Source organism: Clavelina lepadiformis, chromosome 4, assembly GCF_947623445.1.
Source record: "Clavelina lepadiformis chromosome 4, kaClaLepa1.1, whole genome shotgun sequence".
In the NCBI taxonomy this organism is placed as follows: domain Eukaryota; kingdom Metazoa; phylum Chordata; class Ascidiacea; order Aplousobranchia; family Clavelinidae; genus Clavelina; species Clavelina lepadiformis.
In genome coordinates this window covers 8,962,652-8,985,850 of record NC_135243.1, presented here as the reverse complement: position 1 = coordinate 8,985,850, position 23,199 = coordinate 8,962,652, and the positions used below count along the sequence as shown (strand labels likewise).

General features: G+C 34.2%; 1 protein-coding gene across 4 annotated transcripts; it reads left to right on the top strand.

Annotated features, from left to right (window-relative positions):
• Positions 1-264: 264 nt before the first annotated feature.
• LOC143453285 (sodium/hydrogen exchanger 3-like) lies at positions 265-21,674 on the top strand. 4 transcript variants are annotated; one of them, XM_076954558.1, is made up of 21 exons: positions 265-1,132; positions 1,228-1,278; positions 1,745-1,852; positions 2,020-2,121; positions 2,647-2,961; positions 3,096-3,265; positions 4,199-4,455; positions 4,717-4,937; positions 5,714-5,916; positions 6,254-6,343; positions 6,695-6,765; positions 7,460-7,599; positions 8,805-8,907; positions 9,164-9,287; positions 9,620-9,757; positions 9,979-10,051; positions 11,545-11,583; positions 12,861-12,965; positions 19,139-19,225; positions 20,222-20,344; positions 20,619-21,674. In XM_076954558.1, exons 1-21 carry the CDS (start codon positions 1,036-1,038, stop codon positions 20,801-20,803), a joined length of 2,802 nt encoding a protein of 933 aa, XP_076810673.1. In that variant the 5' UTR covers positions 265-1,035; the 3' UTR covers positions 20,804-21,674. The 4 variants fall into 4 exon arrangements, with proteins under 4 accessions (XP_076810673.1, XP_076810674.1, XP_076810675.1 ...); XM_076954559.1 differs by lacking the exon at positions 11,545-11,583 and having other exon boundaries at positions 266-1,132; XM_076954560.1 differs by lacking the exon at positions 19,139-19,225 and having other exon boundaries at positions 266-1,132.
• The last annotated feature ends 1,525 nt before the right edge of the window (positions 21,675-23,199 follow it).

Here is a 23,199-nt window from a genome sequence, read left to right as displayed (position 1 = left end):
CAATTCGTCCAAAAGTTTTTCTAAAAAAACATCTTTTGCGCAAAATCCAGGCTGTAAGCGGCCAGTAACTATTTTGTAGATTCGTTCATATTTTTGACACTGATTGGGTTTTAAGGATCAGTTTCTAAACAAACATAACCTATTTGCCTTTGGTATCTTAAAGCCTATAGCCCTATAGCCTATGAACACGGGCGCCAACTTAGGGAGTGCGGACGATGGAACGTGAAATCATATCAGAATGTGATGACGTCACACCGCACGACCAGTTATTGCACTAAGCTGGCGCATATGACTATGATCTAGTAATAAAATAGATAAATTGTTCTTTTAGGTAAAAGGTAGGCTTATAAATATCGGGTTTAGTATGAACCATAGTGAAAAGTGTGGCAGCTGCAAACACGAGATTTATCAATGTGCAGCTGGAAAATTTTTATTTTCTGGACGATTTATAGTTAATAAACAAAGAAAACCTGGTTGTTTGAACACCATTTATAATAAACAAACAATTGAGGTTTTAGTGCACGCAGAATTTCCGTTTTTGCACGCACGATTTTTCCTCAGTGAGTACCATTCTTTCGAGTCCGGAGTATCAGTGGTCTCCAAGTTGAATTTGCAGGGCACGCAGTACCGTTTTCAATTATTGTCATTGCAGTACATGCAATGCTGCCAGCTTGTTTTGATTGTTAGTTTAAGTGGTTTGCAAGTTTTCTTAGGCAGCGTCTATTTCACCGGCAGCCGGTTTTGTTGAAGTTAAATCTGAAATCCAGTTGTTTTTTGCGTCTTAAGATCTAATGCAGTCCTGAATTCAGCTATTTTACAAAACTGTTTACTGTTAGGCCTAGGCCTATATTATTTCGATATCCATATACCTTGGTAAACATTTCCAAAATTTTCCCATTTCCATAATATTAACATATATGTATGTGCTATAGGTGTGCAAATTTTTGCTAGTTAGTAACCAGCTATGTAGTGGTAGATAACTGGTAAAAGGCAAGGTTTTTTATGAAATGGTAAACATCAACCACTTTTGATAAAATGAAGATAAAAAAGAATTTCTCTCCTGCAAGCCTGCTTGCAGTTTCGGTTCTACTTTTAATTTTGATATTGAAGACTGAATCTGCTTCAAATTCAGGTTCATATCAAAGCATGGGCCTAATTTAATATTGCACAGTTGTTTTGTTTTTGTTCTCTGATATAGATATTTATAATGAAAACATTTTATTGCAGATGGGTTTTTGGAACGTCATGTAAATCGAAAACTCTTTTCTACGGATTCAGGTTAGGATTTTCAGAACAATGTTATCTGCAAGACAGAAATACTGTACAGATGCTTGTGAATGATACTTACATTAGTTTCATGTAGTTATGTCTGTTTTAGGCCAGTGTTGTATCAAAAACGAAAATGCAGTACCTAACTTAATTCTTATCCAAATAGTAATCTATTTTGTAATAACTTAAATATTAACATAAATTTTTTTTAATCTGTGTGTAAAATCCGTACTTACAAAGGCATCAATTATATTTTTGTATGCTGTATGATATACGTTTTCTGCAATAAGTTATTATTGATTGTATTGTGGATTTGGGTCATGCCCTGTGGGCTCAGTTACTTCTGCATTGATTGATGAATTAGTTCATCTCTCATTACATGTCACTAGCACTGACATAGCGCTTTCACTAGTATAGATCACTCTCCCTAGCTTACTTTATATTATGGTACATATTTATATCTCATCGTCATTAGACGCAGCATACTCAGGTTCTGAAGACAGCAGTGCTGAGGTGAATTCAATGATGCATGACGCTCATGAACCATTACAGTCACACAGTGAATGTTCCAACACCTCACATGGTTAGAAAACAACTACGTATAATGGTTAAAAAGTAATACCCCAAAAATGTGTATTCAACTTAAACGCTAAATATATATATATGTAAGATTTGTTTCGAATGTAATTTGGTCGTTCCAGTAACTGGTTTTGGTAACAACTTCACAGTTTTGTTTTAATTCAAATGTAGGTGGAAGTAATAGGTTTCCTGTCGCCACTGTGAATTGGCAACGTGTGTCAAATCCATATATCATTGCTCTTTGGATCATAGGAGCAGGGATGGTAAAGATTTGTAAGTTTAGTTATTTATTTTTATTTTTATGTAAAAATACACGTACAAAGTAAACGCACTAGGATCTTTTTAATCTGTAGGTGGTTAATCTGAATTTCTCACCATCTGGCACAAATTTGATCTTCAAAGAACTGCTTTTGCTTATAGATAATAATAGTATCCATACATATTTAATCTAGCAATATTTGCATATAATATCTACTAATATGTATATTAATATACAGGTTATCATAATTTTCCTTGATTTAAATTTTTTTAATTAGTCCCGGTGAATTTCTAACGTATGATAAGTTAGTAATTAAGCAATTATATATAACCAGTTTGTTTACTCAAACTTCGAATAAATCAAACTAGTTTAATCATAATTCATAATCGGTCTGTTGAGATTAGTATCTAATTTTTACTGATATATACATTCATCTTGATTGATTAATTATTTGTTGATATAATTAAATGTTAAAGCATTGCAGTAGATTGCCAATCCATTGTTGTATTTACAGCAACAGAAGTATTTTTATTTAACAGTGTTTCACTTGTTGCACAAAGTCGTGTCACGTGTTCCTGAAAGTTGCGTTCTGATTTGCTTTGGACTCATTGTTGGTGGCATTGCTTATTCTATCAACAAAAATCATCGCATAAATGAGCTCTTATTCAACCCGGACACTTTTTTTCTTTTTATTCTGCCTCCGATTGTTATGGAAGCGGGATATTTTATGCCAAAAGAACCGTTTTTAGAAAACCTTGGTACCATCTTGACTTACGCAATCATAGGGACCATTTTTAATGCCTTGGCTATTGGTGGTTCCTTATACGGTGTTTACCAGGCTGGCTGGATGCCAGGTAGTAATGTTTTAGTATAATATTATATTCAATATTTCCAATACAAAGGTTAAATGTTGATAGGTTTATTATAAGAAATATTTAATCGAAAAAATTGTGAATTGATGCCATTTCATTACAACTTAAATGTGCAGGTCTTGATGAATTTGGTAAGTTGGATATTCTGCATTGTCTGTTATTCGGTAGTATCATATCAGCTGTTGACCCTGTAGCAGTTATATCAGTCTTTGAAGAAATACATGTCAACACTATATTATATATTTGTGTCTTTGGAGAGTCATTGCTTAATGATGGTGTGGCTGTGGTAAGACTTTTTTAAGTTTATGGGCTATCTTGTTTAATCATAAATTTTGATAAATGAGTGACATGACTTTTTTGAAGTTTTTGTTTGTAAACTGTTTCCACTACATTCTGTATGTTTGATATTAATAGATCAATAATATATTGATTAAATTATTGATGCCGTATGCATGTAAGCTATTTCAGTTGATATGTAATAGAAATTTATATGTTTGTGACTAGTAGGGATAAAGAATTCCACTTCAAATTTTTGCTTACGATCTCAAATTTTAGTGTTCGGTCCAAATTTAACAAAATTGGACAAACGTTAGTCATTTTTCTGAATTTTTTTTTTAAACTACTTTGCAAAAGACTGCACTTCAACTTCATGGCAAGTTGATCACTAAATATAACATGTGTTCCATCAAAAGAATATTATTTGTACCAATTTTACTGTACTACCTAATTTTCATTTGTTGTTAAACATTTAATGTTTTTCGATTGATCACGTCCAAGTGTATCAGGAAAAAATCTAATTTAAGTGCTCTTTTGAAGTTGAAGTTGCCTGGAAGGTATAAAGCAAGTTTTTAAGTTCAAAAGTAAAACACAAGTGAAATTTTCCATTTCACCTTTAAGTGATTGACTTTTTTTGGGCTAAAAAACCAGCTTTGTGATTCGAGATATGTATAAAATGCTCATTTACTGTATTATGAATTTGCATTTTTATCTTGCTGTGTAATTTACAAGAACAACAGTATAATAATGCAATGTCATTGTGATTATTTAGGTATCATCGTATGCCTGATAGCTACTAGTGGCTATATTCTAATCACTTTACGTGGAAAAATTTTCATTAGTGCATTTATCATTATTGCAACTTGAAATTGTTTTTAAGACTTTTGTTTCCATTCATCTTTATGATAAGTTTCATTTTCATTCACCATGCATACTTTTGCAGGTTCTGTTCAAAGTTTTTGAGGAATACATAAAAATTGGTGTTTGCAATATTATTGCCATTGACATAGCGGCTGCCATAGCATCATTTTTTGTTGTTGCATTTGGTGGATTGTTTATTGGCTTGATCTTTGGCTATGTTGGCTCATTTATAACCAAGTTCACAGTGCATAACAGGATTGTTGAGCCAACTTTCGTGTTTATTTTGTGCTACTTGAGTTATTTAACAGCAGAAATATTTCACTTGTCCGGAATTATTGCGTAAGTATACCAGCTTTCAGTAAGTTGTCTCTTTTGTACCCATAATGTTTTTAAGTAATATTTCAAGTAATACTTTTTGCTAATACATATGGTCACATATTTGTTTAACTAAAAACTCACACAGAGGTAAATTGGTTAGGAAATCGGTGTATTTTAATTACCAAAGTGTTTAATTTGAGTGGGAGTGTTATTCTTATGAATTTCATACCATTGCAATGGTTAAACATTGTATATATTATATATATATAATTGTTTTTTTAGGATTGTGTTTGCTGCATTCACTATGAGCTCTTATGTTGAGCACAACATTTCAAGTAAATCACATACAACTGTGAAATATGGAATGAAAATGCTGGCAAACATTGCTGAGACGATTATATTCATGTTGCTCGGAATTTCAGCAGTCAGTGATTTCTGGCAGTATTGGAACACAGGTTTTGTTCTTTGGACCCTCTTCTTTATCACCATTTATCGGGCTATAGGTGGGTTTTAAAAGTCAGGAGCTTCTTGAAGCTATTTTTATTTTTGCGTAAACCTTGTTTTTTGAAAACGTTTCTACATCATATGACAAATAAAATTATTAATAGTAATGAGCAATTTATTTGTGAGATTAGCGAAAATATATATACCTGAAATTATATATATATATATATAGACTTAATATAGTTTGTTTGATGTATGATACTTTTATGTAATTTGTAAATAGATGAAATAGCCAACTTTCAATAATTCTTACCTTATTTAATCTCATTTATTTCATGTATGATAGGATGTGTTCTATGGTCATAGCTTACAGCTAAAAGCAGTATTGACGTAATAGATGAGTAAAATCAATAGAAAGTGTTTCCTGTATATTCATTTGCCGCAATGGACTACTGTTTCATAATGTTGAAAATTAGTTGTCACCTATATGCATCAATTTTTTTGCACAAAATGACTGCCTAGATTGAAAGATGATTTGATTTCTTTAAGGATGTATTAAATATAGCCTGTACCACAGAATTGGTGGCACCATCTGGGAAATATGAATTACTTTAAGTAGCAAGGGCTTCAAGTGCCTAGGCCTAAACAAAATGCAAACACTTAATTATTGAGATCTTTTATTTCATTTTTTTTTTAAAGCTGAGTTGTTTTAAATATATATATATCATACATTAGAAAATATCAATTTGTGTTCTCTCAGAACTATTACTATTAAAAATCTTTGCATTAAAATCGTTTGTTAGACATGAAATATGCTGTGTTATGTTTATAACAGGGGTGGTGGTGCTTACTTTCATGGTAAACTATGTGCGCCTGGATAAGATAAACAAAGTAGATCAGTTTGTGATGGCTTATGGCGGGCTGCGTGGTGGAATTGCTTTCTCGCTTGTGTCTCTAACATCTGCTGACCATGTTCCCACTATTAAGACGATGATTTGTGCATGCATTGTGGCCATTTTGTTCACATCTTTTGTGCAGGCAAGTACTGTTTCGGCATTCCTACAAGTAAAACATGTTAAATCACAGTGTGTTGGTCATATCATTATTTTTATCAAGTACTTATGTATGTAACTGGTAAATATAGCTGTCACTCGCCTTTTGGTACTCGTTATGTGTTTAAGTGGTGTTTAACAGTGCATCCCATTTCCACTTGATCAACCACGTAACATATCATTTTTGTTTAAAAGCATTGTGATTTTCTAGTGTTAGTTCATTGTTCATTTCAATGCTGTAAAAAATCCAAATCACCTTTGTAAGTCTTTGTTTGCCCCACAAAGTTTATTTTTAACTTTTGCAAGTCATTATTACATACCAGGGGTCCACTATACGTCCCATTGTTGAATTGCTGAAAGTAAAAACTGCTGACAAACACAAGATATCTATGTTTGAAGATATCAACTTACGGGTATTTATATGTCAATATTTTATACATATCGAAAGCTGATATGTATCAATGTCTTATGTTGTTTTCTGCCTGTTCTATTGTTTAGTATACATGCCCACTGTATACTTAACATTACATTGGAACTTATGCCTCATGAAAACATATATAATTATTTATAAATTTTTGACATCTGGTAGAATATTAAACTCTGTATGTAAATTGTGTAGATATACTTTGCTTACTATCGCTTAGTAATACACCATATTACCTTACAACAACTATGTGTTATTGTAATTACTTTACGTAATGGATAAACTCATACATGAAAGAAATACTTCTTATGGATAATTCTGTTTCACTGTTGTTATTTAGCTGATAGACCATTTGATGGCTGGAATTGAAGATGTAACTGGCCATCATGGCCATCATTACTGGATGGCAAAGTAAGTTTTGGAAATAGTCAAATTACTCACCATCCAAAACAAATTATCAAGGAACGAACTTTTTACTATTTTAATGCATTGTATTTGGTTTCTTTATTCCATAAATCTCACTTATCGTTCAGTTACCTGCTCTGAGCACAAAATGGTTCAAATTAACTAATTTCCACTGCATTGTGATCAATGATTTAAATTTGCATTCTTCATCACATGGTTCTGTGTGAAAATATAATACCATAATGTAATACAGTCAATTGCTGTCAGCATTTCAATACCTGGGTCTATCAATTGCACAAAATCAGTAATGCAATATATAATAACATATATAATACAGTCCTCCCAATCTGTGTTGTTAATATAGTTGCTGTTTTGCTAGGCAAGGTGATTTGACAATTTTGAAGGTTACACAGAGGCAAGGTTTTCCTGTCCTTGAATAGTCGTTATAAATCATTCGCGTAAATGCACAACACATCCTAGAACTGCAGCTATAAAATTGCCTGAGTACAAACAAAAACCGGCACTTAAAAGTTTAGTTAGACCGATGTGATATCTAACACCACGTGCCATTGTTATAGTCATTCAATATGAACTATTGTTTGCTTACTGTATGATCTAACATTCCTTGGTTAGAGTTGCACATTTCTCTTGCGTTGTGGGTTGACCACTTATTGCAACTTATAATTTATTTAATTTTTAGACTCCATGAGCTCAACACTAAATATTTAGCCAAAATTTTCACTCGTGACCCGTACAAATCAAGGAATGAAGAATTGCTTGAAACCTTTCATAGAATCAACAAACGAGATGCAGAGGAAATAGTTCAAGAAATTGAAAAGGGTAAATCCATTCGGTCAATTTGCTAATACTTCTGATTTTCTACTTTTCAGAAATGTCTAGTAGTGAGCAGGTAAACAAAACGACTTTATTAAGGAACCTTATGTTTCCAGTTATGATTATCAGTGCATTATCAACTCCAGCTAACATAATTAAAAGTCGTTGCCAGGTTCATATGCGATAACAGATACCTTACTACATGACTTTTATATTATGTGGTTTGTTCGTCGCTTTCGTAGGTAACTGTAATGTTTGTTTTAAGACATTATTTGAAAAAGTGTGTGTGAAAACCAAATATTCTGAAATACTTTTGAACACATCGCCCTTATTTCAATGCGGTTATCCAACTTGATTCATTGCACACTCACAATCAATTTTTTGTGCGACACTCATTTAATAAATGAAAACCCAAAAATTAGTCAATTTAGTTAAACTCAATTAAACCATTTGCAAAAGAAAAATGGGCTGAAACTTGAGAATTAAACTATCTGGTTGTCCATGGTATAGTTTAAGGGTTCCTTTAGGTAAATTTTAATCGAAATTGGTGTACGCAGTTTAATTGAAGAAAAAAAATGACATCTGATGGGAAAAACAGCTAATTTACTTCTTCAAATGTTACACAACAATTCTGTCACCACCAAGTTTGCTAATTTTTTGACTAGTGTCATTTCAGCACAATCAGGGAGAGCTGTTTAAACCGTATAGACTAGGACCGGAGTGATCTTGTCACATTCAACACATCATGAAAATAGCTTTTTACACATCTGTAAAAGGCAGATAATTAGAGAAACTTCACACTCTCAGTCTGCCAAGACCCACAGTTTGAAAACTACTGCTCTGATTCCAGTGTGGTACTATATTTCCGGCAATGTGAAGTAACAATTATTGCTTGAGGTAGCCAAATGCTTGTGAACAAAGCAAGTCATCTTGTGTTACATTCCTGCAGTGCTTTTGCTTGTAATGAAAGAGGCCTTTGATTTAATTTAATCATTCCTATGATAACTTCTTATTTATAACCGTCTAACCGTTTAGTGGATAATATTTAACTTTTATTACCAGATGAATGCCATCCAGCTGCTATTCCCTTGTGTTAACTACATCCTCACATCTGTATTACGCTAAGTGTTTGCTTCCTAATGGTCAAAAAAGAGTGTTGATATACATTAATAATATTTTCCATGACATCTTGTGTTATTAAAATATTGCAGGTAATAGTTATGGAGAGTTAGCTGCAAATGGAACCTTTGCAAATCTTTTAATGCCTCTTGAGATGAGAAAGTCATATTCACAAGCATCATTTAGCAATATGATGTGAGTCTTTATTACAAGTGTATCTTATTGTACTGTGTATCAGGCAGTTAAAATCTAATATAACACTGGTCATAAATCGTTGTTCTAAATGCTTGACCTTTGACTTTTCATCTATTTGATTTACAGCATGACAATGGGTTAATAATTTTTTAGTTTTATGTCCATGGTGCCTGCTAACTATTACAATAAACTATATCATTCTTATACGATACCAATGACAAGAAGATTGTTCCCAAGTAAATCAATATTTCAACAGACGGCAGCGTGGCCCATCCGAAGCATGCATCGACATGCATGCCTTTGAAGCACACGATACTGATAGAAATGATGCTACCATTCACCACCTTTTAGAGGAAAACATGTACAAGCCGAGAAGCAGGGTATTGGAACTAGGATGTTTTTGAACACTTGAAATACTATGTGTAGCTGAACAATTCATCACTTATATATATATTTTGCAAGCTTGTTTTTGATGTTCAGTTTTGGCTTGAAATGCTTTACTTTGGAAAATTATTCAACATGTTTTAGTTTATGCTTGATTGGAAACAATCTTATGTTGCCTTAAACTGCCTTCAGCATTCAAGTGTTGAAGTTTAGTGCGCATAGGAAACTTTTGATAAGGAAGTGAAACCACCTGAAGAAGCTTTCTACACCAATCATCAGTATCATACTCGACTATTAATGGTCAATATAATCGCTAAAAATTATTCAGGAAACAACTAGGTATCGCCGTGGCAACATAGATGATGACAGCGAAAGGAAGAAACAGGAGACGGAAATATTCTTGCGGCATAAGCTCACACTGAGGAGAAGGCCCAAGCATTACAAGCATAAGCACAACAAACACAAGGTAGGTGGTTTGAAGATTTACACAAAATTACTTGGATATGTTGATGAAGCGTAACACTATAAATGGTAGAAAATCTAAAATTTTTCTAATATTTTCTTGCATGAAAAGCCAGAAAAAAACATTTGTTGTTTTTTATAGAACTGTTTAATTTAGGTTAGCGTAATCTGTCTGAAAACTTTGTACATTTGTTTGCTGACATACTGTTCTGTGTTTGCTATTAGAGCCGCACATCATCCAAAACACCTTCTCCACTCACTGCAGGCTCAAAGAATGTTCTAAAACCTAACAACACAGGTAAACTATCTTGATTGCCTGGTCTTAGTTGCACTTATTAATTATGAAGGAGCACATTATCAGGTATTTTATGCGTAAGAATTCTAAAATGTTTTGTTATCTGTAAAGTACGAAAAATCACAAGTCGTTTTGGCTGTCCCTGGATTTGTCATTAAGTTAAATTGTGTTGACAAGGTATTCGCTGATACAAGATTTTGTAACGTTTTTGTTTTATAGCAATGCAGTTTGCTGCACTGGTTTGTTACATCAATATTGGCATAACTTGTTATTTTGCAAGTTCGATGGTTTGTTATATATATGAAATTTAATATTACAATTGCGTGCTAGAAAAGAAAGTTTGGATATGAGAACTTGTTTCACGACATACTTTTGACAGTCGTTTTATTCATGCATTTATTTTTGTTAATAATTGAATTGAGAGCTACTTCAGTTTTGATAATTGTTCATTTTAGATGACTTTACAGACAAGTCATATGATGTCATTTGCTGGATGCAAATTGCTGTTGTATTGTATAAATGCTTTAAAATGAGTATAGCCTTCATGAACACATGAAGTTCAATTGGCCGTGATCGTGGTTTTGAGTTTCTGTAAAAAGGAGCCGTCAAAGCACCAAACTGCTTATATATATTTAATGGTCATATATTTATTATTGAATATTCATGAAAGCAGATTATGGAAATCTTCCATTTGTGTAGCTTTTTGCATCTCTGCAGTGTACCATTGTACAATTTACAGTGAGTTTATTGACTGTGCAGGCATAGCATGGACCAAAAATCTATGAGATTCTTCACTTAAGTCCATGCTTTTGCTTGTTTGTATGTTTTTTGTGTACAGTGGTAGCTTGTTAACTCGAAGCAGAATGAAACCGCTAAGTTATTTTGAATGAATTATTCCTGATTAACTTGGCGGAAATTATTCGTAAATTGAAAAATTGGCACTGTGCTGACGTATTGTTTAAAGCACCATGGCATCAAATAAACTATAACATCTATTACATATGAGTATAAATAGAAAGAAGGCTGTAAACACTTTGGTATGATATGATAAATTGATAATTAATTGATGTTTTGGACTGATTTTGAGATAATAAAAAGTTTTTAGTTCAAATTTATACTCCTGGGTTAACAAAAAGCTTTAAGCAAACTTGTCACGTGTTTTGAGTGATGTAATGTAATAGATGTTTGGAGGCCAGTTCATGTTCCTTTAAGTTATTATGTGTGGGAAACTTTTGTTAAACTTAAGTTAACAAGTTCTCACTGTACTTTGCATTGGCACACATAGAATTAAGTTGAAACAAAAAATCAAACCAGATGTGCCATTGACTCCATTTCAAGCACTTTTGCACAAACTTTCTATTCCTCAATTGTTTACTTTTAGAATTCCTGAGAACTAATCCAAGTTTTTACTCATTATTATCTTTCATACAACATTTTTGTGAGGAATTTTTAATTGTATTCAGTCTGCTAACTTTATGTGACTGTTTATCTCCTAGCTTCAAGCTTGTACAATGAAAGGGCCAGATTACTTCTGGGTGAGAAAACTTTCGCTTACTTTGCATGCTGTCATTCACACGCTTCAGTAGTGCAGACCTTCTCTAGATAATTGCTGACTGCTGTAGCTTCACTTTAGTCTGTTCTGCTGCTTTACCATAGCTTTTTGCTTATCTCTTGCAATCAAAATATGGTGCTCAGTTGCCATAATCAGCAAGTAGTGGTTTTTTAAAATTTTGTCAAAAATCAATTGGCTTATATGTTGTTTAATTGCCATAAGTAATTATGTTTTCAGCGTTCGTGTGTGCAGTTGTAGTCTTAGTAATATTAATGTGTCAGTACTATTTCAAAATCAACAATTATTTACTAACCCTTTGTCAGATAATTAATAATCAATCTTTTATCTTGTGCTTGAAAATAATGTAGCTTATTGTGTGACTGTTAAAATTATGTTCAAGATTAAGTTTCCTTCGCAAACAAACCTACTCTACATTCCAGCTACGCATGCTCACTTTGCCACTTTAATGCAAATTTCTTGGCCTATGCTACAAGGTCATTTTAAGCACTGTAAATAGATCAAGTGTGAAGCCAGCCAGGTGTTGCAATCAGAGTTAAATAAAGATCTGTCTGCGAGGAAAAATACCCGATCAATAGGTTATAAGGCAGCCAGTATGGGACAATATCACATCCTTGCAATCATGTTAGGCGATACAGTATATGTTGTCTGTGGCATGGGAATATGGTTATGCATCATAGAGCCTAATGGAATTGATTTTAGTTGGGTTTTGTTTGTAGTGAAAGTAATTTCTGTTTGACTTCTTAGTGTTTAATCCATAATTCAATGAAATATGTGATTGATTTTTGTGTACAATCAATTAAGAATACTGGTATGTTTTTCTCATATATATACTTCGGTCCAATGTAAAGTTGTGGTTGTGTCTAAATAACTAACAAATGTAGCAGTTTACAGCATTGTAGTTGGATGGACATAAGTCGCCGAATAATAGTTAATGCCTAGAATTCTTATGCACTTTATCAAAACTAATAAGATAACATTAGACTAATCTATACATATACTAGAGCAAATATATTCCAAAGCACTGTTAGCCTACATGTGACTGACTCGAATGTGGCCATAGTTACAATTTCTTGATTTAGAAGTAAAAACTACAGTTACTGTTATGCCCTGCAACTTAATTTCATTTATTACAAGTTTTCTCTAATGAAATGTCAAATAAAGACAAATTAATTTAAAAATGAATTTTTATTTTACAACTTGTTGTGCTTCTGCTACTTTAATGCTTTTCATTTTTTTCAGCACCTTCATTTTCCCAACCGCAAATGAAAGATGAAAATAAAAGCACAAAACCAAGCAGTAATGAACCAGATGAAGGCATTACATTTTCTGTTCCCACAAAAAAAAGTTAGTTTTTTGTTTCCATTCATTTACTATAAATATGCCTTGTGGTTTTAAGAATAGAGTGCTTTTTAATCATCATTGAACAGTTTTAACTTCAGTTATTTCAAACTCTCGCCAAAAATTTTATGTCGTAATTCTCTGCAATTACGCACATGATCCTGTGATTCTGAAGTTGTTACATAGATAACAGATATTTTAGTTTATTTGGGTCTTATGTTAACACTTTTCAGCTAATTGCATGTTTCTAAAATTTAACTTCCATTCTAAATAAACAAGGAAATTGTGCAGTGCAATTGCTTATAAAGCTTCTTTACACAAGATTTTGGGATAAAATGATACAATTTTTTTTCAATTCATAAGTCTAGATATCTTGAAAGAAGTCAAAAATAGCTCAGAAATAGCTTTGCGTATCTGCCACCTCTCCCCGAAAGTTCATGTGACCTCCAAAATCTTAGAAGTTGAGAAAATTGGTGAGATAGCTGGTTCTTGGCGTTTGTCTGCTGTAATACAACTTTATTTCTAATTGTACTGCGTAAGTCAGTAAGTGGTGCAAACAACATTCCAACTGAAAGAACATTCTGGTAAAACGTTTAAGAAATCATATTTTATCAACATAAACTTCTTGCATATTACTTAACATCCTTCTTTCTTAGTATGCAAACACACTGGAATGCATTTACAGAGTTATCCTACAGTAAGATAACGAGAACAATTAATGTTCTTAATAACACACACAGACACCATGTTGTCAAAACGATAATATCAGCTGTACATAAAAGACGCAAAATTGCTTACATCAATGACCAGCTATTTGCAATGCATGAATACAGAAATAGCTAGCAGTAACATTACTCAAAGCAAGTAATTTTCAGTGCACATAGTCTTGCAATCTGAGAGGTGCTCTGCATTCTCTAGTAGAACTTCGGTTGAGTCGAGTTGAGCATAAGAGAAATTCACAGATTGACTTGTTCTATTATTAGGTTGACTTTGAGAACAAGAGTGCTCATTTTGGTTGTTCAAAAAACCACACGAGGCTCATAATGATAATTATTCAGAAATATCCACGTTATGATTGCTTTTATCCATGTTAATATGTACCCAGTTTCTGTTATACACATGACCATTCACAGATTTAACCAAGTAATTACGATGTGCAATTTGCTTAACAATGACACCACAATGCCATCTTCTCTTATCAGGATGTTGAAAATAAACATTTTGGTTTACAAATAACTTACACAAAGATTCTGCATGCTTACCAAAGTTATGTTTCGAAAGAGAGCGATGAGCACATGCGTGAGGAGGTTTGATGCGTATTGCACCACTTTTCAACAAATTTCTGGAACTCTCTTGATGTAAGCTGAGGTCCATTGTCGGAAACGATGCTATTGGGAATCCCAAGGTTTGCAAAGTGACTTTTTAACCAAGTGATTACTAGTTTGGTTGACGTTGTTGTAATCACATCGAATTTGATGAAATTGGAAAAATAGTCTACAGTTAATAAAAAGCTTTTGTTATCATGTTCGCGTAAATCTATCCCAACCTTTTCCCTTTGAGCTATCCCTTCTTCATGCTGTTGAAGTGGTTCTTTCTGATTGTTTGGTTTGTTTTCGTCTTAAGATAGTGCAGCTGTTTGCAATTCCAAGAATATCTTTTGGAATATCCTATCCAAAACACCGTATCGCATGTTCTGCACATCATGCTTGCATAATTTAAATCAGCGTGGTCCAACTGCAGGCCCGCGGGCCAAAGTTGGCCCGCGAGCACAGAATTTTGGCCCGCGAACTGATAGTAAGCTTTGATTCAATCTGGCAACATAGCTTCAATTTTTGTTTATTTGTTATTGTAATTGACAAAAACTTTGTGAATGATCCTTTGTAATGCGTAACAATACCACTTTGTCCAAAAAGTTCTCTTAGGTTTTAGTTACACGCCTTGTTGTCCTAGCCCAGCGTGGTCCAACTACAGGTCTGCGGTCCGCGAGATTTCACAGTATTGATTTAATTTATTTCAATTAGAACAAGTATAGCATTTGGATAAAAAATGTCAAAAATTTAATTCAAAGTTGAACACAGCAGGGCCTATACTGTTTCAACCTATCAGGTCTCGTCAGTACAACTGGGCTTCTTAAACGCTGATATGTAGCCTACCTAGTGTTCTGGACGTTTTTGTTTCCTTTAAATATTCCACAGTTTTCATGTTATGTATCTTTTAAATTGGAACCCTAATACTGGCTATTGCGCAACACTCAGAAATTTGGCATAATCCAATAATTGCGACAGCATCATTGCATCGCATCATCCATTTGTGTGTTACGTCATAATAGTGGGCATTATAGATGTGAATGAACAAAGTGGCCTGCAAGTTGTCACGTTTTTGTAAAGTGGCTCGTAAGTCAAAAGTAGTTGGACCACGCTGCTAGCCTAAAACTTACCAGTTTAAACACTTCAACAAAGCTACAGAATGAGTACTTGTAAAAAAAGAAAGTTGGAAGAAAGGTCATTTCTAAATAAATGGGAAGAAGATTACTTATTCGTTGAAAATTCAGGGAAACCACTCTGTCTGGTATGCAAAAAAACAGTTTCAGCTGCTAAAGAGTACAACATCAAGCGTCATTATGAGGCTTTTCACAAAGATAAGTTTAAAAAGTATGGAGGTAATGAAAGAAAGAACGTATTGCAAAATCTCAAGAACAAACAGGAGAAACAAGTGGCAGCGATGTATACTTTTGTGAGCCGCCAAAAAACAAGCCTTGAAGCTTCATATGAAGTTGCACTCATCCTCACAAAAGAAAGGAAGTCATTTCGAGAAGGTGAATTGGTTAAGAAATGTGTGATCAAAATGGCAGAGGTGTTTGGCGAAAAAAAAGTTGCTGAAAAGTTTAAAACCGTGTCTTTGTCGCATCAGACAATGGCAAGGAGAGTGACCAATTTAAGTCGACACGTTTCTTGTAAGTTGGAAATCTTAATGGGCAAATGCAGATATTTTTCAATTGCTTTAGATGAGAGTATGGATGTGAGTGATATTAGCCAATTGCTGATATTTGCTCGAATAGTAGACGAGGATTTTCTTGTTCACGAAGAATTGCTTGAAATTCATCCATTAAGTGGTGGGACTAAAGGTTCTGACATATATGCAGCTCTTGACTCTGTTGTTTCTGAGTATGGAGGTTTTAAAAAATGCTCTTGTATTGCAACGGATGGGGCAAAGGCCATGGTGGGAAACAAAATTGGTCTTGTCGGATTGCTGAAACAAAATGGAGTTGATTGCATAATTCACCAAGAAGCACTTTGCGGAAAAGTTTTGAAAATGATGGACGTCATGCAAAGCGTTGTGAAGATGGTTAATCTAATAAGGGGTGGTAATAAAGCTCAACGGCATCGAAGATTCATGTCATTCTTGGACGAAGTCGATGCTGAATTCAGCGACCTTCCTCAATACACAAGTATCAGATGGTTGAGCGCTGGCAAAGTGTTGAAACATTTCTTTGGCCTGCGCAAAGAAATTCTTTCTTTTTTTGAGGAGGAGCGCATCGAAAACACAGATGCGTTTCAAGCGCAGCTTCAAAGCAATGAATTTCTTAGCGGCTTGGCTTTTCTAACTGATATAACAAATCACTTGAATGTGCTAAATTTGAGTTTGCAGGGGAAAGGGCAGAGCATTTCAAATTTAGTGGGACATGTAGAAGGTTTCCGCTCGAAATTGGGCTTGTTTAAGGACTGTTTGGAAAGAAACAATCTGACTCATTTTTCCTGTTGCTCTGTCATCAAAGAAGAAAACCCAAGTGCCGATTTTACTCAATTCGAAAATACTATAGATTTGCTGATCAATGAATTTAGCAGCAGGTTTGCGGACTTTTGCAAGCTCAAGATTCCTCTTTCGCTATTCAACAATCCCATGAACGTGAGAGTTAGTACACAGCCACCAGAGCTTCAACTCGAAATATGTGAACTTCAGAACGATCAGTTTTTGCTTTCAAAGAAAATGGAAAATCCTGAAAGCTTTTGGAAGTTTGTCTCAAAGGAGAGGTTTCCCCTTTTAAAAGATGCTGCTATGAAGCTGTACTCTATGTTTGGAAGTACATACATTTGTGAATGTACGTTTTCAGCAATGAACAATATTAAAACTAAAAATCGAAATCAACTTAGAAACGAGGCTCTTCAGGCTTGCCTTCGCATGGCCACAACTACGATTCCCGTGGATACCAACGCTATTGTCGAGGAAGAACCTCGACCGCAGATGTCACATTGATCAGCATTTAATTATTTTAATAGCTAAATTTTGAACTATTCTAATTTCAGTTTTAACAAAAAAAGATACCTTTTTTCAGTTCTAATTTCAGTTGTAATATCAATGTCACATTGTTCTACAGTACTAATTTCACATTTCTTCAGTTCTAATTAAAAACATTGGCCCGCAAGATAAAAAAATTTTCTGAATTTGGCCCGCGATGAAAAGAAGTTGGACCACGCTGATCTAAATGAACCATACTCAATTTCCTTTCAGTTTCGGCCAAAGACCTTTGGGGATTCATATTCTTTTTCCTTTTAGAATTATTCCATCTTGAAAGATGAGGGTGTCCCAAAAGGTTTGACTTCACCTGACAGGTTCTGCTTTTCCTTTGACAATTCCTCTTTGATCACTTTCAGCAGTTGTTTGGCTTCTTTGTCTTCACCCATGGCTTTCTTGACAGATTGTTATCTGGGATTCCTTCAAACACATCCACATCTAAAATAAAACATTTGTCAGAATCTGTAGATGTTAGGCTCGACTAAGGGTGTCAGCAATAACTAAGGAAGGTCCCAGCACATACTTGAAGTCAAAATCATACTGGTTTAATCTCATGATGAGTTCTTGTTAACTTCTAGGGGCTTGGCTTAGGGGTTTCGTTAGAATTGTTTCAACTGGCTTGTGGTCTTTGTGCACCGTTACTTTGCAACCATACGTATATTGGTTGAAATGCACCAGACAAAAACAACAACTAATGCTTCTTTTTCTATCTGAGCCCAATTTTGTTCACTCACTGTGAGTGCTCATGATGCATACTCAATCGGTTTGTCATCTTGTAATAACACAGCACCTAGACCGTCAGGTTCATAGTACGTCAGGATTGGGGCCTTGCACAATTTAATCTTGATTTTGCGCAAGTAGTTTTCACAGTCGTCTGTCCATTTTCATTCCACATTCTTGCGTGTAAGATGTCGAATTGGCTGCAAGTCTCCTGCAAGGTTTGGCAAGAATCTTGAAAGATATTGTACCATACTAGTTACTCGCTAACTGCTGAAATGTCTGTCGGTGAAGGTATTTTCCGAATCGCCCCAATCTTGGCTGGATCTGTTTGGATTTCATTACGAGTTAACAAATGACTCATGAAAGATATTTCCTGCTTTTTGACTATAACTTTCTCATCATTAAGTTTTATGTTCTTCTCTCTTCATGTTTCTTGAAGCTTTCTCAGGTTGGATTGATGATCACTCTCAGCTTCTGCTTCTGTCTCTACACAACCAACAACAATGATGTTGTCAGCCAGTACGCTTGCTTCACATCTTTTTCCACATAACTAAGTTTTGCGAACTTGCTTGCACTTCGTACAAACTTCTAGCATATTGTGTTGATATCTGCAGCAGTATCAACTTCAAATCGAACTTTACAATCGTTTGCTTTAAGAACTGCTGTAAGCTTTCGTTTTTCATTCATGTGGACTGCTTGCATATACTTAACACACAATTGCTATGACCATTAAGTTAGGGTATATAACGAATTATTGTCTGCCGTTACCAATTGGGAAGTATTTTCTTGACCTTTTGGGAGTATTATCCACCTGGATGTAGATGGCAGATATGCAAAACTACTTTGAAAGTTGTTTTCAGACCCAACTGCTTCTATCAAGATATCTAGCATAATGTATCGGAAAAAATGTTTAATTTCACTGTATATAATGAATCAGTTGCAACTAGTGCCAATTTGACAGTGTAATTTACTAGTCACGGTTGAAATTAATTCAGTATTCTTGTAGTTGGTTTAATTCATGTATATGTTGGTATTAATTCCAATATGCACTATGCAACTTAAAAAGTTACTGTCTGTAAAATTAAGTTTCAAAAGACAGTAAAGTTAGGCTTTGTTTATTATGATAGCAACTAAATCTGCATGTTTCAACATTTCTTTTATTAAAGTGTGCTCTAAAAATGGCTGGAATTTTGTACGTGACCCCCTCGGGTTTTTGAGTTCATTCGAAACTCTGCCCGAAGAACCGGCATCAGGTGATCGTAGTCATCAGAATTCTCTTTTTAGCTTGATCAAGTTTAACCACCTGCATTGGCTTATGTGCTAACAAAAACTTCATTTCTAACAAACAAATGCTTCTGTTTAACCTTCAATTTTTTTTCTTTTCTAAAGGCAAAATTTGCATGTTTCGAATTGAGTATTAATACGCAAAAGGTTAAAATTATTTGGAAATGCTTTAAAAGACTTAAACACCACGGTGAAGGCATTTGCAATGGTTAACGCTTGGAGGGAATACTGAACGGCTAAGGCTATTATGTTTTGTCCCTTTTGTTTGCATTATATTGTGCTTGTGCTTCAGTTGGGCAGTGTTTGCGTAGATGGTGTGCATCAAGTAATTACACTAGAAACAAGACTTTGTGACGTACATATAATGTACTATTAAGTCCTAACATAAAAAGCAAGTTAAGTTCCATGTAGCAGAGTATCTAGTATGTGTAGTAAACTAAACCAAAACTAAAACTTACAGATAGTTGAATTTCACTGAGTATGTACAATTGTACATATTATAAGTGTAAAAGCATTCACGCTCTACACAAAGTTTCTTTTTAAAATTGAAACCTTGGAAATGGCCTGTTCACTTTGTAGTTCACCCTGAAACAAATATTACTTACTCCAACACGCTTACGTGTTTTATTGCCTGCATGTTTGGCATCTTGCCAACATGGCATGCCAATTTGGCATCTTTATGTTGTATTTTTTTACATTTTTTTATGCTTTTTTTTAAATTTTGTGTTGCAATTAGTGTAGTTAGTTATAAAAGATTACAAGCTATTTAGATCAACAATAATACATTGTTATCAATTTTTGTTTGCAGTAATTTGGTTCATGTTTGTTATTGTAATTTTACGTTCTATTAACACCTGCTAAATTTATTGGATAAAAAATTATGTTTCAACTAATAAATTCAGTTTAAATTATGTCCTGTTTTTTGATTTTTTGCAAGCACATGCTTAAGCTTTTTTCTGCTTTAGATGAGGAAGTTGAAGAAACAGGAACAACTCAGGTCGATTCTTCAGTAGCTCTGGATCGAGAATTACCTTGGAAGCGATCAAACGAAACAGAGCAAGCAGTCTGTGATCCTCACAACACAGCAGGTAGTGAACAAAATATGACTTTCAGTAATTTTTGATCACATTTGCAGATTTTGTAGAAGAAACTTATCGGCTAAGACCATGCATTGCAGTTGTTTTATTTCTTTCTGGCGTATGTTTTAGTGTTGTTGCTTTCAGCAGTAGATGTCGTTATGCTACATGTTCCATCTTCAGATTATTCGAGATGGGATATAATGCTGCTTCACCTTGTTGCCACATCTGCACCGTAAAACTTAAAAATTTTATGCCAGTTTATTATTAATTCTTGTTATTGTAGAACCGTCTAAATCATACGAGCCAGAGACGTCACACAGTGGTCAGTTGTGGCCTTGTAAGAGTGACACTGCCGACAAAGAAGATGGCGAAAAAGCAAACACTGGGGAAACTCCAGCCAAGGAGATGATAACAATCAACATACATGGAGTTGACGAATGGGACAAAATGTCAGAGGACAGGGTCTAATAAAACAACGTTTGATACAACTTAAGCAGTCCAATATGTCAAGTACTTTTACACCCATCGAAGATCGTTAAAACACAAGTCATAAAGATGTAGATTTCTTGCATTCAATTACTTGACAGACTGTCTCCTTCAACAAGCTGCTCTGTGTTTTGCACTTACGATAATCAGCTGTCAAAATTTCTTATTTAAGCTCTTCATCTAATTTCTTTTCATTGTGGCAATAAGTTGCAGTAGAAAAGGTTTTGCTGTGTCCACTGTCGCTGGTAAATTATTGTAGATCTGGGCGCGTGGTACACTGCTTATAGTTTTTATCTCCTATGCAATTTCAATCTTGTCTAATGGCAACCTACTATCAAAAGCAAACTTAGGGTAATCAATGGAGCGTAACTTTAATTCAGTTACATTAAGCCAAATATTTTAAGTAATAAGTGGGTAGTTTCTCGTTCACCTTCATGAGAGTTATAATGATAACTATTTGTTTTAAAAACTTGTTTTTAGAAACCTCAAGTAAGTTATGTGCAAGTAAAAATGGTTCGACATTCTGGTTAAAATTGTGTATTTTAAGGAATGGCTGATGTCTGCCTCCATCACAAGCGTATGCTATATATAAGTATTAGATTAAACGTTTTGTTTTTAGTTCTTTGAAAATCTGGTGTTTGTGATCTTCGTTTGATCTGTACATTCAGTCTCACGTATTATGCAGTAATTGTTGTGCGTCTTTCATTGTTATCCACAACTTAATTTTGCCATGCCCTATTGCAACCTTTGTACATTGTTTCGAGTCGCGGAGTGGTTGTCTATACTTGTAATTCCTTTTATAATTCCCACGTTAAAACAATTATATGCTTCAATATACACATTAACTTGAAAATTTCGCTTTCTCTGATGCGTTGCTTCATTCAGTGTGAAAAGGGAATTTTATTTCTCAACATTTTCATGTGTTTAAAGCCGCGAACAAACAGGTGGACCGAATCTGCTGGTTCAGAGGTGTTGACTCCTTAAAAAGCCCCTCATGGTTATTCGTAAAGTAAATATCGTCTAATTTTTAAAAAAAGTTTTAAAATTTAATTTATCGAAAAGCTGGTAATACTTTTAATAAAATGTTTTTACTTATTGGCAATATGTATAAACTAAGTTCTTGGTCATATTTTGTGTCGTATCATTCCTATGTTCACCATTGAAAAAAAATGACGATTGTCTTTGAAAGAAATCCAGTAAGAAAAAACAATAAATCGTTTCTAGAAAGTACCGATATGAAACCACAATTGCAAATCCCAGTTTTGTTTTGTTTACTTGCTTAGTAAACGTAACAAGGACATAAAGTCTGTTGTGATTTCTGTCATGCTGGTAGTAAAGCAACTAATTGAGGTTAGAAAAAAATATGTTGAACAAAACGGTAGTTCCAGGTTTCAATTTAGAAGGCCGAATTTTACAAAAGTTGCTCGATTAGGCATTAACCGCTGGTAAACAATTAATAGCGTCAAAGCCACAAAATTGTTGTACTTTATTGGTGTACACTATAGATTTACAGTAGATCTGTATACCAGTATTGGAGGATAAGTCATTTTTAAAGGCTAGGTTTCCCTCACCTTAATACTCTAAAATAGGTTTCCTACTCACTTGGCTACCAAGTGCTACAGAACGGTAACATTTGTTGGCAGTTATACAGGTGATTATTCCCCTTTCGCTTGGTTGAGAGTTTGCTTTAAAAGTAGTTTTTGACCTTAAACTGTACAGAAAATTTCCACCAGTAGCCTACCATGTATAATTGTTTAGAAGCAAGCCTTTTGCTAAAGATGATCCGTTAATATTTTCAGGTAAGGAACTACGCTACACGAAAGTGATTTGCAGATTGTTCAGTAAAATTTGTGCAAATACCTAATCCTAACAAACACTTGATGTGTAGACCATAGCCATATACTACGTTGAGCTATTTTGCAGAAAAGTAGCACAAAAGCATAATGCAGTATACTGTGTGTGGTCGCGTAGCCGACTACAGAGCACAAAAACAAATGCTTTGTATTGTTCATTATGCGTTTTGAAAGTTGTGTACAATGTAGGCCTAGAAATATTAATTTGCTCCATTCACAAAGTTGTAACGAGTATTAGGCCATTTTATTGAGCTGGAATAGTATAGCACAGCAGTTTTTGGTCCTTTTTTTTATTTATGTTGTATGCTTTGTTCGGTCTATATTTGGACTAAGCTTGTTTTTTAGAAGAAAGGGGCAAATGCAAAAAAAGTTTCTTCCAACAAACTTTTGCAGAAGTTTCTTTTGGTGCAGAGTCAACAAAAAAGGGAACTACTGTTGATAGAGTGAGCTTAATTAAATATAGGCTACAGTATTGTTTTAACAAGTAAGTTTATATACTAGAATCTAGTATACACAGCATATATA

What these genes read in the sequence shown, in the direction of transcription:
- LOC143453285 (XM_076954558.1), top strand. Translation starts at nt 1,036, where the DNA reads ATGAAGATAAAAAAGAATTTCTCTCCTGCAAGCCTGCTTGCAGTTTCG. An exon ending in TTAATGATGGTGTGGCTGTG is followed by an intron (nt 3,266 to 4,198) that starts GTAAGACTTTTT and finishes ATACTTTTGCAG; the next exon opens with GTTCTGTTCAAAGTTTTTGA. An exon ending in AAGGGCCAGATTACTTCTGG is followed by an intron (nt 11,584 to 12,860) that starts GTGAGAAAACTT and finishes CATTTTTTTCAG; the next exon opens with CACCTTCATTTTCCCAACCG.